This window comes from Diadema setosum, chromosome 4 (assembly GCF_964275005.1).
Source record: "Diadema setosum chromosome 4, eeDiaSeto1, whole genome shotgun sequence".
Taxonomy (NCBI): Eukaryota; Metazoa; Echinodermata; class Echinoidea; order Diadematoida; family Diadematidae; genus Diadema; species Diadema setosum.
The window spans coordinates 30,303,636-30,323,992 of NC_092688.1; the positions used below are offsets into that span (position 1 = coordinate 30,303,636).

General features: G+C 39.5%; 1 protein-coding gene across 1 annotated transcript in view; it reads right to left on the bottom strand.

Moving 5' to 3' along the window:
• The window catches only part of LOC140228008 (integrator complex subunit 2-like), a 46,678-nt gene extending 26,970 nt beyond the window's left edge, over positions 1 to 19,708 (bottom strand). The window contains exons 1-4 of the mRNA XM_072308403.1: positions 19,278 to 19,708; positions 17,355 to 17,487; positions 16,125 to 16,224; positions 5,703 to 5,816 (exon numbers count right to left, since the gene is read on the bottom strand). Of these exons, the coding sequence (XP_072164504.1) occupies positions 5,703 to 5,816; positions 16,125 to 16,224; positions 17,355 to 17,487; positions 19,278 to 19,561 (631 nt within the window). The 5' untranslated portion in view covers positions 19,562 to 19,708. The remainder of the gene's footprint in view (positions 1 to 5,702; positions 5,817 to 16,124; positions 16,225 to 17,354; positions 17,488 to 19,277) is intronic.
• Positions 19,709 to 20,357: the final 649 nt, after the last annotated feature.

Consider the following 20,357-nt stretch of genomic DNA (forward strand, 5'->3'; position numbering starts at 1 on the left):
TATTTTAAAAATCTTGAGAGATTTTTTTTTCTTTTTTTTCTGGAGATAAAATCTTGCTGCAAGACTAAAATTGAATTCAGTATTTACACTCAGACTGTATAATTATTCCTTTTCTCTGACAGAGAAATTGTGTAAGGCTAGCACACCAGTAAATTTCACATAGCATGCAAACTTTGATTTGTTCATGTCTAAACACAGAATTTTCTCCTGAGAAGTGTAACATGATCTGGAATAAGAATAGTTTCCAATCCCAAGGTATAGACCGATTCAATTTCGATGACCTATTCACCTACCGCCGCTAGCGGCGCTATAACGGTCGCCATAACTGGGGGCCAACGGGGGCTTCCAGCGAGCTAGCTACCCAGCGAGTTGCACTTACAGCTCAGCAGCCTAGCGTACCCATCGCGCATAGTTAGCCGGGCCTGGCCACTGCGCCGCGGCCGGCGACCGCCGCGCTAATATTGTGATTGTTTACTCACTGTGGGAAAAGTCATTCAGCGGTTTTTAATGCTTTTCTTTTAGACAAATTGATATGAGTGATTCAGACATATTGATCTACAATGAAAGCTTCAAAGGAAGGATCAGGAAAACATATTGTGCAGTTGCTGGGTGCACAAATAACAGAAAAATGGAAATGGAAGCTGGCACGGCAGTGTGTGAAATTTAGACACCGCTGACGCATGATAAATTAAGGCAAGAATTAAAGACAATTAAGTGAATTACAACGGTATAAAAAATACACAGATTTCGAAACAAACTATGTCTACTAGATTCTCTTTTATCTATTTCGATTAAGTTATCACTGCATATTCGTAAAACATGTTGTTCATCTTAGAAGACAAGTTTAGATCAAAGAATTTGATAATTCACTGATTTTTTTTTTCTTATCCTTGGTGTCCTATTTGCAAAAGTAAGAATACACTTCCTGGCTAGATTTCATTATTATGACAAACATTTTACAGCCTACACTACAGCTAAATAAATGTTTCAAGATGCGTTAAATTCTTATATTGTTTTCACTTCTTCAATGTTCAGCACTGAATTGACCATAGGCCTATTCAATTTTGGCCTGGAACTCTGAATTTGACTTTTGATAAAGTGATACTTATAAATATTAAACCATGGATGGTGACAAGCATATCCGTTTCATAATCATACTAAGAAAGTATGATTTAAAAATCACTTTTGTAGATTATAATATTAGGCGTTAGCCGCGTGACATTATGCAAGGTTACTTAGACCTAAAACAATAGGCTCCTAGAAGTTTTGGTTGTAGACATCAGGCGACGTAGTCGTTAGAAACGCCTAGATTTATATTCCGTTTGGTTTACTTAGGCTTGCCTGAAGTTTTCGACAACCGAAACTGATATAGGATGTAGGATTCTAGAAGTCAATAGGTCTAGACCTAGTTTGGACTCTTGCCTAGATTTCTAGACAAGATCTAACCTTAGACAGATTCTACCCTGCTGGCCCGACACTCCCGAGTTTCAAAAAAAAAAAGCCTGCCGAGGCAAAAGCCTGCCCTAAAAAGATTAAGTTAACTGATAGCTTGCAATTTATTTATTATACTTGCGCCATATTTAGCTCACGATTCTTATCCGGGTCAATCCACGTCAAATCAACCAATGCTGTTAACCCGACCCCCTTCAATTTTCTTTAAACTCGCACCAAATGTGCCCTCACGAAATATTTTGCCCCAAGGTCAAACGGTTGCTAAGATACGGCCTCACTTAGCAACCAATACGTGGCCGAATAACCGAGTTTAAATAAAATTTGCTATTTTTGATTGACTGCTGCAGCCAGTTTAGATGAGATATATTGCTCATTTTCTGTAAATTGGAAGAACTTTATGACCTTAACATGCACAATATATTATGGCGCGGATCTAACAATCCGTTATTGCGCAAGAGGTCACCGAAAATGGTGTTAAGCGTCAAAGTTAATGTTTTCGGGTGCATGTTTGGAAGCTGATAACTTCAAAATTCAATTAGCTGAGATCCCAATATTATGCATATTTGGAGACTCTCACTTGCTCTACACACCTACCAAAAATCGGCCAAAAAGTATGCGTCGCTTTCTTGTAGGGCGCCCTCAAAGTTGGATTTTTTCAAAAAGTTGCCAAGTTCAAGGTCACAAATCACCCCTCGTCCCATCGAGGAGTGACACCAATTTTTGTGTATTGATAGACATTTACCTATATTTTCATTGGTTACCAAAAAACTTTTGTAACCGGAATGTTTAATAGCTGGTTTACGCATTCGAAAATGGTCGTAAACACCCCCAAAATCAACGTAAAATGACACCTGGGGTTTACAGCACATTTCAAATTGTGATAAATCAGAGATGAAGTGCCAAGACGCAATGGTATCTTCTGTGATGATAGTCTGTAATTAGTACAAAAAGGAAATATATCACAAATCGTTATGTCTTATTGGCAATGACCTTGAAAATGTAACTGAAAACTGCAAAAAACAATAAATCGGTCAATTTTCCGTAACCATAATGGTGTTAAAGCATGTTTACACTGACTTTCATTTGTCTGCCATTTCAGTACTCTTGGTGACTTTAAGCTGAAAACTGCTCATCATGTTCCATTTTTATTCTATTTTAAGCTGCAAATAATATTTCAGGTCATCTTTAGATCTTTTGACCTTGACATTGTTCTGAAAATTCCTTAATATTAGCATATTCCCAACACACAAGATTTAACCATTTTCAAAATAAATATTTCTCTCAGACAGAATTCCTGATCATATTTAAATTTACAGTACTTGTAGTCTGTAAGGAGTATTTAGAGGATCTGGGATTAATTTATTTGTCTAACATGACAATGACCTTGAAAATACAGCTGAAAAACATAAAATCAATAATAATTGTTCAAATTGCCAATTATAGCGTGTTTGCACCGACTTTGAATAGTACGTCATTTTAACATTACTGATGAGTTATAGCTGATAATTGCAAATCATGTTCCTTTTTTTTTTCCATTTTGAGCTACAAATAGTATCAAAAGTCACATCCATATCATTTAACTTTGACATTATTCTTAAAATAGCCATAATGCCTTAAAATGAGCATATTCACAACACGCAGTCATGAGCATTACAGCATATATTTCAATATTGATTTTTTTCACAGACAGAATGCCTGATCTTGTTGATATTTGCAGTATTGGTAGTCTGTAATGGATACTTTGAGCAGGGAGGTTTCTTCCACCTCCCTGCTTTGAGGATCTGTAATGATCAATGTACACACATGCAGTAGTTTCTAATTTATCCAGGTTGTAGGCCTATAGATTGTGGATGCACATTATTATCTCCATTAACATTTTAACCAGAAACCTACAGTGATCAAAACACTAACAATTTCAAGACTACTTCCATCCTATGAATGTCATTGACTTAGATTTTCTGGTTCTGAATTTCACACACTCAGCATTCTGTCTGTGAAAAAAAAAATCAATTTTGAAATGTGCTGTAAAGATCAAGTGTCGTGAATATGCTCATTTCAAGGCATTTATGGCTATTTTTAGAATACTGTCAAGGTCAAATGATGACTTTTGTTACTATTTGTAGCTCAAAATGGAAAAAAGAGGGAACATGATTTGCAATTATCAGCTGTAACTCATCATTGATATTAAAATGACGTACTATTCAAAGTCGGTGCAAACACCCTATAATTACTGGAAATTTGAACAATTATTGATTTTATGTTTTTCAGCTGTATTTTCAAGGTCATTGTCATGTTAGACAAATAAATTAATCCCAGATCCTCTAAATACTGGTCACAGACTACAATTAGTACTGTAAATATAAATATGATCAGGCATTCTACCTGAGAGAAAAATCAGTTTTGAAATATGGCTAAATCTTGTGTGTTGGGAATATGCTAATATTAAGGAATTTATAGCTATTTTCAGAACATTGTCAAGGTCAAAAGATCTAAAGATGACCTGAAATATTATTTGTAGATTAAAATAGAATAAAAATGGAACATGATTAGCAGTTTTCAGCTTAAAGTCACCAAGAGTACTGAAATGGCAGACAAATGAAAGTCAGTGTAAACACACTTTAACACCATTGTGGCTACAGAAAATTGACTGATTTATTGTTTTTTTGCTGTTTTCAGCTACATTTTCAAGGTCATTGCCAATAAGACAAAACGAATTGTGATGTATATCCTTTTTGTACTAATTACAGACTATCATCACAGAAGATACCATTGTGTCTTGGCACTTCATCTCTGATTTATCACAATTTGAAATGTGCTGTAAACCCCAGGTGTCATTTTACGTTGATTTTGGGGGTGTTTATGACCAGTTTCGAATGCGTAAACCAGCTATTAAACATTCCGGTTACAAAAGTTTTTTGGTAACCAATGAAAATATAAGTAAATGTCTATCAATACACAAAAATTGGTGTCACTCCTCGATGGGACGTGGGGTGATTTGTGACCTTGAACTTGACAACTTTTTGAAAAAATCCAACTTTGAGGGCGCCCTACAAGAAAGCGACGCATACTTTTTGGCCGATTTTTGGTAGGTGTGTAGAGCAAGTGAGAGTCTCCAAATATGCATAATAGTGGGATCTCAGCTAATTGAATTTTGAAGTTATCAGCTTCCAAACATGCACCCGAAAACATTAACTTTGACGCTTAACACAATTTTCAGTGACCTCTTGCGCAATAACGGATTGTCAGATCCGCGCCATAATATATTGTACATGTTAAGGTCATAAAGTTCTTCCAATTTACAGAAAATGAGCAATGTATCTCATCTAATTGGGTTCCAGCAGTCAATCAAAAATAGCAAATTTTATTTAAACTCGGTTATTCAGCCACGCATTGGTTGCTAAGGGAGGCCGTATCTTAGCAACCGTTTGACCTTGGGACAAAATATTTCAGAATCTTCCGTCAGACACTTGGGGGCACATTTGGTGCGGGTTAAAAAAAAATTGAAGGGGGTCGGGTTACAAATTGTCTGAAAATTGGTTGATTTGACGTGGATTGACCCATCCATATTGTATCTAATTATATCAGAAAACTTGTCAATAGTCTAGGCTTACTAGCAAGTCGTCTGCCTGCGCCTAGCAATAATTCTCCCCAGCGGTTTTTATTCTCTTACAGATGGTATACACAAATGTGAATATACGGGGCTTACATGCGAGTACCCATTAAAAAGTCATCGCTAAAGAAATAGAGTCTACAAACATTCACGGATCGTACCGATATTTACCTTGAAATTCAAGTTTTTTACAGCCGTATGTCATCTACCCATTCGCTCACAGTCGGTACAAGTTGTTTAATTTTATTTATATTTAGTCAGCTAGCGAAAAAAAAAAAATGTAGACTACAGTTGAGACAAAGCCAGATGCGTCGATCGCTGCCAGCGCCAGAGATAGCTAGCTGGCCGGCTGGCGCTGGGTGGTAAAAGCACTGGCTGTCGCTGGCACCCTTGCCACGCACGCGGGGCGCTTGCCGACCCGGCCTGTTTGGCCCCCAGTTATGGCGTCGCCTTAAGAGGGCGCACTTCCATGAACAGTCGCTTGAATCGGTCTATAGAAAAGAGATTATGTGTTCTGTCTGATGTATGTTGCAGCACCACTTGCGCAAATGCAGTAAGAGCTAATCTACATACCGATACTTATAGTCTAACAAAACGAAACCAGACGATGTCTCTTACAGTGAGAAGCCACAATATATACCTTGGAAAAAGCTGTCTGGAACATTGGCCACCAAACGGCAAAGCATTGTGGGACCCAGCTTAACCCTCAGTAGTACTTCAGCTAGCTTGTTCATTGGTAGCAGAGATGGCAGCTCTGACAGTGTCAAAGTCACATAAAGTTAGTGTAGAAAGGGGTAGAAAAGGTAGAATAGCCTATTTAATAATTATTATCAGATTGGCAAGAATTTCTATAGAAGTCCATGTGGACATTTACAGTTGTAAGTTGATACAACTGAGGTCACTATCCTCTGGTCTTTTCTGTTTGGGTTTCTTGTAGTTTAAAATGTTCAAATGTTTCCAGGTTAGCATGCCTGTACACTGACGAGGCATTAAACTGCACATTACTTGAATATGAGACCGTTCTGAAGCAAATAATTTTCACACAACAATAGATATATAATGTACTTTTAAATGAATCCCACAAGAATTGGAACAATCATCCCCCAGCATCCCCACTGATTCCCACTGATCAGTTACTATCAATCCCTTTAAAACATACATATGTAATTCTGAAGTATTGCCATCAACTCTATTGTCACTGCAGAAACTGAAGAAGAGCTCCTCGTTTTAAGATTGATTGATTGATATATGCTTAACGACACTATCAACACGTTTAGTGTTATTCAATTGTTGAACAGTTTAGCTTAATCTAAGTTCATATACAGTTTTAACATGCACAGTAAAAATAATAGGCATCTCAATCATAATATTCATATAACGTATTGACTAAAAACACAGTGAACTATTTCACCGGGATAACTCCATACTCTTTTCGAAAAGTGAAGAGGTTCTTTAACATGCAAATGGTGTGGCTCTCCTTTACATGGGACCGACTAATTTAAAGTCTCCTCCGAAAGACTAGGCAATTAGCATAAGATACCTTGCCCAAGGGTATACCTGTTGTGACTAGGATTCAAACAGTTGCCTACATGTATTTAGAACTGATAACAAATTGATAGCTTTTAGAAAAGCTTTTAGAAAAGCTATATACTATTGTTCCACGTGAAACGTCTCTAAATAGAGTTAACAAATCAGGAACATTGTAATAAGTTGTGCGAATGTGAGTGAACTCCACACATTCAAGCAGAATGTGTTTCATCGTAAATAAACAATCATATGATATGCAGCGAGGAGGATTCTCGGCTGCAAATAAATAAGCATGTGTTAAATGAGAATGACCAATGCAAGCACGGGTCAACACAATATCTTCTCGTCGTTTTGTTAATGGCAGAGTATTAGGTGGTTGAATGACAGGGACAGGGTGATGTTGGCGCAGTCTATTATCGAGGTTTGCATCCCACTGTGACTGCCATTTGCTTATGTACAAAATCAGTCCAGATTTCAAATCTGTGTAAGGTATTACTATTGATGTCTGTTATGTCCATATTAAAGGTAGGGAATCCCATTTGCATGCCTTAAATGAATAGTTGTATAAATACAGTGGTATGTTGAAGAGAGTATCATTTTAGAAACTCCCATAAAGTATTGAAAGTGGAAGGTAACATTTAGTACATTTTTATTGACCGTTAGATTTTGAATTGAATTTTTTGTCGGGGCTCACTGTAAATTCCAGTACATTACTAGGCTACCTTTGCAGACCCATGCACTGCATGTGTGTCCATCATGTATATTTTGTGAAGAAAGTTCATCAAAACTTACAAACATTTCTATATACATTCTTGCCACACACTCCATATGTTATTACATCAGCTCTTAAACTTTTAGATTTGTGTTTATAGATAAAAAAATACAGAAGACTGAAACAAAAAGGCTTAAGTGTGGCTGACACACAGAACTACTGAGTAGTTGAGTTTTGTGCATTATTCAAATTGTAGATAACTGTTGACTTCCAAATTTCTCAGCAGTGGCCTAAACAAGTCCCCTGAGGTTCATATTTAATGTTTTGCTGCATTTTGGGAGGTCTGTAAAAGGTATTCCCTACCTTTAAGGGTTTCTTTTGCTAACTTGTCAACTTTTTCATTGCCTAAAATTCCTCGATGACTTGGTATCCAAACAAAAATGACTTGCTTACCGAGACAAGCGAGTTTATGCTGAGTCTCCAATAGCTGAACGATGTAAGGGTGTTTATGAGTTCTACCTTGTAAAGCCATGACACTAGACAACGAATCGGTTTAAACAACAACGCGTCTGTCATCACTATTCTCTGCGAAATCGAGCGCCATTTTCAGAGGCGGTAGCTCACCAGATAGATGAATGGTCTGGTATTCTAAGTTGCCCTTTTTCAGATCTACTTAAAAATGCTGCACCAACCTTGTGTCCATCTTTAGAGCCATCTGTATAAATTGCCCGGTAGTTTCGATATTTGTGTTTAAGTTCTCCAAATCTATTTAAGAAAACTAAGTCACTTGTAGAGTCCTTTTTAAGTGTCTTCAATGTTAAATCAATTACTGGTTCAACAATCTTCCATGGTGGTATATTAGGAATTACAAATGGAGCTATGTTGGCTATGTTGAGTATATGTAGCAAAGCTTCTTTGACTCTGAAACCAAACGGTTTAATGGCCGATGGTTTGAGAGTATAGAAATTACTGTAACGAGGCATGGAAGTACCAGTATACGTCGGATTGCGAGGATTATTTTTTAGTTTGGTGGCATATTGTAGTGATAGCTTTTCGTACCTTAAATGCAAGGGTGGCTCATTAGCCTCAACATATAGGCTTTCCATAGGAGATGTACGAAAAGCCCCTCAGCAAAGCCTAAGACCTTGATTCTGAATGGGTTTCAACTTTTCAAGGTAAGACTTACGGGCAGAGCCATACACTGCACAACCATAGTCCAGTTTCGATCGAACCAATGACCTGCAAAGTCGGAGTAGAACAACATGATCTGCACCCCAGTTCATTTTTTAAACAACCTTCAAAAGAATTAAAACTTTCTGACACTTTTGTCTTACATGATCAATATGAGCTTTAAAGTTCACTTTGTTATCAAAAATGAGGCCTAGATATTTTGTCTGTTGAACTACTCGGATGATTGTATCATTCATTTTTATTTCAGGATCAGGATGTAAAGATCGCTTATTACAAAAATGCACACTTTGAGTCTTAGTTTTGGAAAAGCGAAAGCCATTCTCATCTGCCCACATTCCAATTCTGTTCAGGCAATTTTGCAACAAAATTTCTATGGTTGACATACTCTCAGATGAACAGGAAATACAAAAATCATCAACAAACAGAGATCTATCAAACCCTGGACTGACAACTTCCACAATGCTATTGATCTTCAGCAAAAACAAGGTGACCGAAAGGATGCTACCTTGAGGAACACCCATTTCCTGATTGTGTAGTTCAGACAATGTCGCCCCAAGGCGAACTCTGAATACATGATCTGAGAGGAAATTCTGGATGAAAATGGGCATCCTGCCCCTCAACCCAAGATTGTACAGGTCTCTCATGATACTGTATTTCCAAGTGGTATCGTAGGCCTTTTCAAGATCAAAAAAGACAGATACAACATGATGACCACGAATAATACCATCACGAATAAAAGATTCAAGTCGGATTAATTGGTCAGCTGTGCTCCGGTTGTGACGAAAACCACTTTGAAAGTTGGATATCATGCCATTCTTTTCCAACAACCACACCAGTTGGAAATTTATCATCCTCTCCATAGACTTACAAAGACAACTCGTTAAGGAAATAGGGCGAAAGTTTGTTGGTTTAGACAAATCTTTACCCAGTTTTGGTATAGGAATAACGATTGCTTCCTTCCAAGAATCGGCAAATGGCCCGTTCTCCAAATTTTGTTGAATATGATTGTCTAATAAAATCTGAAGTGATGTTTTTGGAAGATGCTTTAAAAATTGATAATGGATTTCATCTGGACCTGTTGATGTATCATGACATTTATTGAGAGCATTTTTCAGCTCTGTCATGTTGAATTCAACATTATAATTCTCTTTATTGTTCGATGTGAAATTAAGTTGTTGGTTTTCTGCTTGATTTTTATAAATCTGGAAAGCAGGAGTGTAATGGTTAGTTGATGAATTGTATTCAATTTCATCAGCTAACAGCTGGACAATGTCACATTTCTCTGTGTATTTAACACCGTCTGATCCAATCAGAAACGATACAAAAGCACTCAAATGTTTTCCTGCAATCTTTCTCACCATTTCCCACACTTTAGTAAGGGAAGTATGGACATTTAATTTAGTGACATAGTTTTTCCACGACAGACGTTTGTTTTTCTTTATAATATGACGTGCTTTTGCTCGTGCTTCACGGTATTTCCATAAATTTTCACTGCTTGGGTATTTTTTGAATTTTCGTAATGCCCTTTTGCGGCATTTGACAGCTTCTTTACACTCGGCATTAAACCATGGGTTATGTTTAGAGTGTGCATTACCGGAAGACTTGGGTATTGTGTCACTAGCTATACTAACTAATTTTTCAACAAACAATGTCAAAGGATCTTCTTCATCCTGAAAAGAATCATGATTAATGTTTTGCAAGCACTGATTTAAAAAAGTATCCCAATTTGCTTTTTCAAGTTGCCATTTTGGTACCCTCTCTTTTGGCAACTGGTTGATAATATCAATGAATATAGGAAAATGATCGCTCCCACATTGTTCACTATGAACTTTCCATTGAAAGTCCATAAAGATATTTGGTGAACAAATGGAGAGATCAATAGCCGTCATGGAACCGGAGGCCGGATGAAGATAAGTAAAAGAATCATCATTTAAAAAACATAAATCAAAGTTATTCAGTATTGATTCAACAATGTTTCCAAATCTGTTTAATCTTTGGCACCCCAAAAAGGGCTGTGAGCATTAAAATCACCGACTAATAAAAAAGGTGCTGGAAGCTCGTTGACTAATCTGTCTAGTACAGCTTGTGTGAGATCATAACTTGGGGGGATATATATGGAACATATGATAAATGTGCAGTGAAGGCTTACCTTCACTGCCATCGCTTGTAGAGGAGTCTGGAGCTCTATAGCTTCATGTGGGACTCCCCTCTTAACTAATATAGAAGTACCTCCAATACGTCTTTGATCCACCGGAGAAACTTTAGTTTTACTATACAAATCATATCCCCGAAATGAAATCATCATCATACTATAATTTGAGCAACGTTTGTCTGTCTGTCTGTCTGTCTGTCTGTTTGTTCCTCTACTCCTCCCAGGTCCTTGGTCCGATCTCCATCAAACTTAGTGGGTGGATGCAGGTTGAACACGAAATTGCCCTTGAGGGGTTCATTTTTGAAAAGGTCAAGGTCACTGGGGTCAAAGGTCAAATAACTTCTAATCTTCGTCAGCTGCAATAAGCAAACACCCGATAGAGGGCGCTATGTAGGCCTACTTATACGGGGATTCCCCAGAAATATAATCAGACACCCGATAGAGGGCGCTATGTAGTCCTACTCATAATATGGGGATTCCCAGGTGTACGCCTACTTATGCTTCCAGCAAGTTTGGCCAAGATCGGACCAAGGAGTAGCGCAAAACAGTTATTTGACCTCCGTTGACCCAGTGACTTTGACCATTTTGGGAGAATCCCCAAAGAGGATTTCTGGCACTCCACGGGTATATTGACTAGTATTATCTAATTCACTTTATTTCCTGTAAACACATAACATAAGGGTTATAATCACACAAAATACATTTAATTTCTTCATAGTTAGGCTTAAAGGGACTGTATAGTACTGGTTGAGGTGGTGATTCATGTTTTGAACATTCCTAAGTGAGATAATGAAAAGCCTCTCATGAAATATGAAAGAGCATGTAATTTTAAGAAGGATTCAACGTTTATTTGATGAAAATTGGTTTCAAATGGCTGAGATATCCAAAAAAGTGCTAATAATAAAAGGCGACATGCCACAACTTTATTAGGATCTCTTTGTTTCACCTTGTTTTTATCTATCTCAGCCATTTCAAAACCGATTTTCATCGAATAAACTTTTGATACCCCTTAGAACTGCACGCTTTTTGACATCTCATAGGGTGGCTTCTGAATATCTCGCAAAACGTTAAAAGGTAAATCCTCACCTCGACCAGAACTGTACACACCCTTTAAGCCCACGGCAATTCCACTGTACGACGGCCTTACCTTTCCTATAACTCGACATGTCAGGTAGTATCTGATCTAGGAGCTACCTTGATTTTTGGAGGAGGCGTGGTGATTGGTGACATCCATCGCATCATCCTCCAGAACTTGAAATTTGTTCTTTGTCTTTATTGTATCCATTAACGTCGGATTCACTACATCACTTTGAGTTCTATTTTTGTTAGCTGTTATTTTGTTGGTTTGCAGATTGGTGCTGGAATTTGTTTTTCCAGGGTGATCACGTGGCAGACTACGACTACGCCAGGTGTCTGTTGTCGAAGTCTGTACTTTCTTTGTTTTCTGTTGACTCTGTTTTTCAGGTTGCAGTTTGTCCGGATTGATTGATTTCTCAATCAAAACAGGTTCTTTTTTGTTCACCCATGTTAAGTCAGTTTGAGTGGCTACTGCCATTTCAGGTTGCAGTTTGTCCGGATTGATTGATTTCTCAATCAAAACAGGTTCTTTTTTGTTCACCCATGTTAAGTCAGTTTGAGTGGCTACTGCCATTCTCTGTCTCATTACTGGTCGTTGGTTATTCTTGTCAGTGTTTTGTTTGGTGATTTTGGCATAGGCTGTCAATTGGGCATGTTGGGACTTGTACACTTTCCGTGCCTCGGGGTACGAAAGAGCATTAAGAGCTTTGATCCTTTGGATTTCTTTCTCTTCAACCCACTGAGGACATGCCCGGGAGTTAGCTGCATGATTACCGGAGCAATTTACGCAGCTCTCCATGCCCTTACAGTCTGTGGCAACATGGTCTTCCTTGCCACACTTTTCACAACATGCCTTTCTTGTACAGTTCCCATGGAAATGGCTAAATCGTTGACACCTAAAGCACCGATTCGGTATATAAGTCTCAACTCTGACGAGAAGATAACCTGCTTTCACATACTGTGGGACAGAAGAAGTCCGGACGATTATTAGCCGTTTCCCGTGTAAAGAACAATATTTCATGAATCTAATACCCTTTTCCCGACGAGAAAAGACCATCAGATACATTTACTATGATTTTTTTTTAAAATAAGGTAATTCTTCATGTTCGAATCCATTGCGAGCAGCCCTTCGTACTATCTGTCCTAGTACGCATTGCGCGTGACGTCACAGACTCACTTTCCTCAGCAGAGCACCGCCAGTGCAGCCCAGCTACGCAGCGATCTCCCATTGCACTGCTGACTGCGGCGCGGTATCTGCATGCCTGCCGAGGTCTGCCTAGTTGGCTCTACCGCAGGAGTCCGTATACTGTTTTAGGAGTGCTGTTGCCAAATGCTGTATTTCTTTATTCAAATAATCTTCGGTACATATCTATACAAAATCCGTCAAAGATTAAGGTAAAATAGTTGCAATGTTATAACATTTTCATTTTATTGAAATATTATATGTATTGTAATATTGCCACCCCATAATTTACAATTCATTGGATATTGTTGTCATCAGAGTGATCAGGCATACATTTACAAACCGTCTGCTGCTGCAAAATGCTCTCACAATCCGTGATCGTTTTTTTTTTTTACTTCTGAGTGTAAACAATCTGAAATCAGTCTGTCAATTTCAGAATTATTGCCTCTCGTGTTGTCCGAGACTGTTGAGTATGTCTGACGGTGGTAAATTACGACAGTATAACTTGAACCACGGAAGAAACGCCAGCGCCAGCTTCATCATAGTACCGCCACCGGTAACTGCGACCAGCAGCCCCATACACATAGCGTAATGGGACTGCGTACTGTAGCATTCAGGATATTGATCAGGTAGCATCGCGGATAAATATCAACTTAAAATTGAAATATTTCTTCAATTTGAAGACTTAACAGTTAAGTTAAAGTATTGACAACAGGCTTTGGGCAACGTTTAGTTCTGCCAATGGTCCTTTTCTGTTCAAATTGATGACTTAATGTGACTCGGTCGAGAGGAACCTTGGAGAGCTACACTGAATTATTGACGGCCAGCACAGGCGCACACACAAAGATACATCTCTTTGCGCACACATCTCCGGTTATGCGCTGGCCGTCAATTCAATGTAGCTCTCCCAGGTTCCTCTCGACCGAGTCACATCAAGTCATTAATTCGAACAGAAGGGGACTATCGGCAGAACCAAACGTTGCCCAAAGCCTGTTGTCAATACTTCAACTTCACTGGTAAGTCTTCAAATTAAAGAAATTTTTTGATTTCAAGTTGATATTTATCCGCGATACTACCTTATCATGATCCTGAATGCTACAGTGCGCAGCCCCATTACGCTATGCGTATGGGGCTGCTGGTTGCAGTTACGCTGCTGGTGGGGAGTATGACGAGGCTGCATCGAGTAGTATTTGTAAGTCTTGACGACAAACTTGTCAATTAAAATATTGGAGAGCCATCTTGCACACCTTTCCCGCTCATTTTCTGGGTTCAGAATGGCAAAAAACTCTTCTTCTGGCCATCGCCCGGTTTATTAGAACACCCAACGCTTCACACATTGGCATTTTCGAAGTGAAGCAATAGATCATGCCGCGTGCATCCGCTGCGTGGCCGGAACCACGCGGAATGCTACCGCTTACTCGGCCCGTATCGCCGTTGCTCAAGCAGGGCTCCCCGAGCCAGCTGACGCTCCAAACAAAAAGCAATGTGATGCTAATACGTCACACCATCACGTGATCTTTCTCGCCGCCGTACAGAAATTGAACAGTTACGATTCAAAATTGGTGATGCTAAAAAATCGATTGTGATGAGTTGGGAGGGTTTTTTTCAATGAAACTTAGGCATTATTGTCCTTGATTTATGTAGATTATGGCGATATTTATTCAAAATCGTCCGGACTTCTCCTTTAAAGGTTAGGAAGATTGTGTTTGCGGGTCGCTTTGTTCTATTTTGATTTACAGTGTGCACCGGTCACCTGTTGATCTGCCAGCTCCTGCACAATATCCTCCTCACTACAATCCCTTAATTCGGGGCATCGTATTACTCCTTTACATGAGTTCAGTGTCCTGTGAGGTGAGACTTTAACTTGGATGTTCACGAAACGTTCAAGTGAAAGCAAATTCTTTGCCTGACTTGGGCGGTCTACCTCTACAAGTATGTCACCCGATCTCAACCATTTAACCAATCTGGCTGTACCCACAGAAGCCTCAACCCCTTTACTGATCGCAAAGGGGGACAACCTGAGTGGATGATCCAGATCTTTGCTTTGGATCAACAAAAAACGAGGAAATGACCCTGGACCAGGGTCAGGGTCAGAATCACTACCTTTCCTTTTCTTTGGCTGGTTTGAGTTTGAAGTATCCATATTAAAATGATTACAATTCATCACTATTGCTCCCCACCCACCACGGAGCCCAACAAGGGGGTGCCATTATATGTGAGGCATACCACTCACAATGGCACCAGAGATACAACAGCGATATACTCGGGGCAAACCAGGGCTTAACCCGATTGACCTGATTAAGCAGTTGCCTTCTTAGACATGTTGTCCAAAATATTAAAACAGTAGCAATGCCACAACTCTATAGCTCACGAGCCAAAGATAGATAGAGCTCACTTCATGAACAATATTACAAAATGTCTAAGGGCTAAACACCACCAGCCGATTGGTTTTACCCAGGCCTGTAAAACCTCCGACTAGGTGAATCCAGGGCCAAAGTGATGTGTTGCTTTGGGTATGCCACAGCTATACCTTCCACTCAATCACCAGGATCCCCTTCTCCACCGACACGGGTTGCAGTCCACGGCAAACAGACTGTCAATTTTAGTTGCCTCTTACGACATGCATGGATACAGTAGGCTTATTCTACCACCCCAGCCTACAGGGGCCTCCTCGTTTAAGAATCTAAAGATCATGAACAATAAAGACACCATGAAACATGAACACTCATACAAGCACACAACCTGCTTTGGAAGAATTTAGAATACAGCACAAGATAATGCTTGTAGCAATGCCAATTCAGAAGCACATATCATCGCTGGGGTGACAAGACCTCATATCTACAAAATGTCAAATGTTCAGGAGAGCAAAAAACATCGCAGCCAAATCACTGCATCAAATGGGAGAGCCTTTCCTCTGCCATGCCTTGGTGGCTTTATTTTGGGGGTTAGAGTTAGACAGCTAGGATTTGGACAGGACATCACTTAACTGATAATCCGACCATTAATAAGAAATAGTCATTTTCACCAAAATTTCAGATAGGAGGTCTTGAAGTAATATCATAGCTAGATGCAAACAGTAGCTTTGTTTGTTTGTAACACAGCATGGCATAACAAATACAATTTTGATGTCCATCCTGCTCAAAGAGAGGAAAATACTGTGTCCCCCTAGAGATCAGTTAGTTCCAAGTCTGGGAAAGTGTGAAGAATCTGATTAGCATACCTGCTTGTGCAATGCAGATCACATCTGATACCTCCTCTTGGTAGACCTCATTTTCAAACAGCTCACAGGATCTGGTGGCAAAGTCAGTGGGCTCTTTGATCTGTGTATCACAAGCAAAGAGAGAGACATGACACTTACTGTACTGGAAGTTTGGCTAGAAATGTGGATGTAACTCAAGGCAAAGGTATCAGTCCAGAATGATCTTACAATGTAGGCTACCCTGCCACTGTTTATGACAAAAATTCTGTTTAAGCAACTTGCACGCGAATCTGCCTCCTAAATACCTGTAACCTGGTATGCATATTCATTTTTGTGTGTGAGAACTTGCATTATGTCCAAAATGCAGAGGATATTTGTTACAAGTCATAAAAATTGTCATCCCTTGAAGGGGGAAAAAAAAGAAGAAAAAAATTACACATACAATGTAAAGATATGCATATTCACAAATTTACGTATTTAAAACACATTTATACTGTTAACTTTAATCCAAATTTTTGCATTTCAATTGGATTGTGTGAATGAGATTTGCATGACTCTGTACCAATGACATAGCAAAATATTGTTATTTCATCTAGACTTAAAAAAAAAATATCAAAAATGTTATATAAATGTATATTCAAAAATATTCATTGTTATTTCATCTAGAGATTTAAAAAATACCAAAAATGAAAAAAATTATATCTATGCCAATTGAGACTTGTGGTACTCTTGGTATAGACTGAATGCAGGCATGCTTTACCTTTGTAATTTTAGTGCCAGACTTAAACCCTCTTTAGTGGGCTTGGTTTCCCAGCATCTCACTTCAAGACTGTGTACACCCTTGGCATACATTATACATCCCTTTTCATGTATGTGCCTTATGCATGGACTTATCGTAAATTTAGGACAGTCCACTTACAAATGTACAAGTAACAATGCCACATGCCACATTTATAGTGCATGAAGCCACAGGTGATGCAAAAGGGATGAAGGGGACTAGATAATCTTTGTTCACTGACATTTAAGAGTCAAGATATATGTGCTAATAAGCAATGAAGGCTCAGTAAGTGTTAGTAAAGTCATTACGACTGTTCCATGTTTAATGCATTTATCCTTTAAAAGAGAGTTTTACCTGCATGTTCTTCCTACAAATGATTTCATAAAATGGTCTCTGGATTGATCTATTATCTGTGAAAATTGCTGGTTACTTTAGTATTAGCTGGACATTAACAATGTCTTCTTGCAGCATACCTGACTTGAAATGAAGAGAACTTCACTGATGAGCAATCGCAGTCTCCTGGCAGAGTCACTCTTCTCAAACTCCAGGGCCAAACCATGCTGGATGTGAGCAGTTAGATGATTCTCCACATCACCAAGCTTTTGCCTTTAAAAATCAACACAATACACAAATGTTGGGAACAAAAACATGCTAGACGCAATATCTGATGTTACATTAGTTGACATAACCATGATGTACTGTAATACTACTGGTACCAGAACCCCTTTCGGCATTTTGTGCACTTTACAGCCCTATATTATCAGTACCTCATTCGCCATATACCAAGGTGATATCCCGTGAACCACCATGCACTGTTGAGCAGCTGGCGAGCTTTTCTTGCTGCATGGAACACCGTTTGACAAGTGATAAGGTCACTGAAAGCCCGCCTTACTGTGCTTCTGCGGAGCTAGCAAATCAAACACTGTGAGATCGCGATATCGCTTGCACGGCGTCTGTCTCTGCTCTGGTTGGTCGGGCTAGTAAAATGGTAACTCTGTAGATGATATAAACACTAACAGACTGACGAATCGGGATAAGATTTTGGGGTTTGTCATGATTATTTCACAGAATAATTTTGCTAAGGTTGGCCGCAAGTGGACATATGTCCTCTTCAATGGATTAACTAGTGATTCCCTGCTTAAGATTTAACTCAGCATTCATTCATTTAAAATCATGATTGAAGGACGAAAGTTTACCACTCTTTGTGTTCCGTTTGTGTGCCAACTAGCAGGGTTCTAGATCGATACAGTATGCCCAGCACCCTGTTTGTCTCCGCTCGCGCTCGATCACGCCTCGCCGCGGGCACAGGGAAGGGCATTAGAGCAACCATGTGGCGTACCCTAAGTGCTTTCATCACGCAAACACAGGCTGACACATACGGTGTACACACACTGCATCCCAATGCCAAATCTCACACACAATACACGCAGTACAGTACCGGAAGACATGCTGTCAAACCCGCGGTGCCTGATAGGTACTCAAATTCGCACACACTGCTTGATTAGGGCCGTGTGCACAATATATTGCCCCCCGGGCGCCCTTTCAATTTCTGAAATATACCCTAAGTCTTGTTACGTGCAAAGCCATAACCCTACAGCCTCAGGTAGAGCCAATACCAGCAACATGATCTTGCCTGTAGTTTATACCATTTTTTAGTTTGTAATCTTGTATCTATGCAGCAAATCATTCCCGCAGTGGCTGCATGACAATAAAGTGACCTAAAAAATAATAATAATAAATAAAATCTAAAGTGAATTCCACAAAATATCTTCTCTTTTTTTCGTTTGTTTTGTTTTGTTTTTTTTTTTTGGGGGGGGGGGGGGGGTTTACATTATTATCATAATTAACAGTACACATTCCCTTACTGGCCTTAGCCCTACCAGACGCCGTGCAAAGCTTGTTGTGACACTTGTGTACAGCGACATTGTGACACTTGTGTACAGCCAGCTGTATAGTTTTCATTTCAAAATTAATCAGCATTCCCTCATCCTCAACTTGTTGCTGACATAGAACTATGTTGAACTTCCAGCCCGGGGTTATTCCCCCTGTTTTCTAAAAGAAGTTTAAATGTGTTACTTGAATTCCCGTTAACGTTTATCCATGTTTATTAAATCTATTAACTACTATTAACATGATTAATAATGCCCTGACGTGCCTGAGCTGCGGTGATGTCGCAAGATGTTTTTTTTTTTTTTGTTGTTGTTGTTGCTTTTTTCTAGTAGACGTAGAGCTTTAGTAGGATAGATTACGTCGTGTTCTTTTGTATCAGACAAAAATGCCAATGTAAAAACGTAGAGGTCAACACGTTGGGGATATATACTGAGTAGATCCCGATCCCGCGAGTTCACGTCTACCACCATCTACTGTACTCGTAACCGTTTACCCATTGGCCATACCTCATTCGAGCTTCCTTCAGTGCGTCCTGCTCCAGGGTGCTGAAATCCACGGACAGCAGAGCAACGATCGAATTCACCACCTCCAGCCCCGAGAGCACTCGCAGTAACTTCTTGCGTCCCTGCACCCAGGCCTCGCTCGTGTCCAGCGGTGCGCACAGTGACATTCGGACAAGGCAAGGCAGAAGAACGCGAAGTTTTTTCTCTTCTAGCTCAACAATAGCGTCAATGTCGACATTTTGCATCGCCTGGAAAGCTGCAGGCGACACAACAGGCCCGACTGCCATAAGTTCCAGATTTTTGATTTGGTATTTCAGGAGATACAGAAAGTCATACTTCGGATCAGTAACGTGTCTGTAGTCAGTCGTGGTGTACGGTACATTATGCGAACCAAAGAGCTATAACTAGCTAGCTAGCTAGCTAGAGGCGATCTCGCGATCGAAGCTAGCAAGATGGCTAGCTAGCAAAGAGTATAGAGGCGCACGCAGTGCGCCACTGCGTGCGCCTCCTCCACCTCCCTGCTAGTACCAAAGAGATTATAGGTACAATGTGTATAATCTCTTTGGCTAGTACTCTTTGCAAGCTTGCAAGCTTGCAAGCTAGCTGCGCTAGCGAGTCTGCATGCTCACAGCGTGCATGCACATCACAGCCGTGAAAGAGAAGTGCGAACTGCAACACAAAGATCATTTTGTGCAAAATTGCAATTACCGATGGGATGCCGATGAGACATAAGCAATAAGAATTTCCGTAGATAATGTACAAAAATATCAGTTATAGATCTCAACATACAAAAGCCTACTATACCATATTTAGTATTAAAGGGAATGAACAGAAAAAACGTATGAGGAACTTAACATTTCCCCTTTGAAAGAGAGGGGTGGTGCACCTTCGGGATACCTACTGAAACCTCTTCCATCTTGTGGGATGACAAGACACTTGACTGGACAGGGTAGCTATAGGCCTATTCATTCTGAGTAATTTAAAAACCGCCTCAGGCAACAAACCTGTTATGTGAAAACATTGACTAGTTTACAAATAAACAACAAAGCATCAGCGAACAGAAGCTGGAAAATGACTACATGT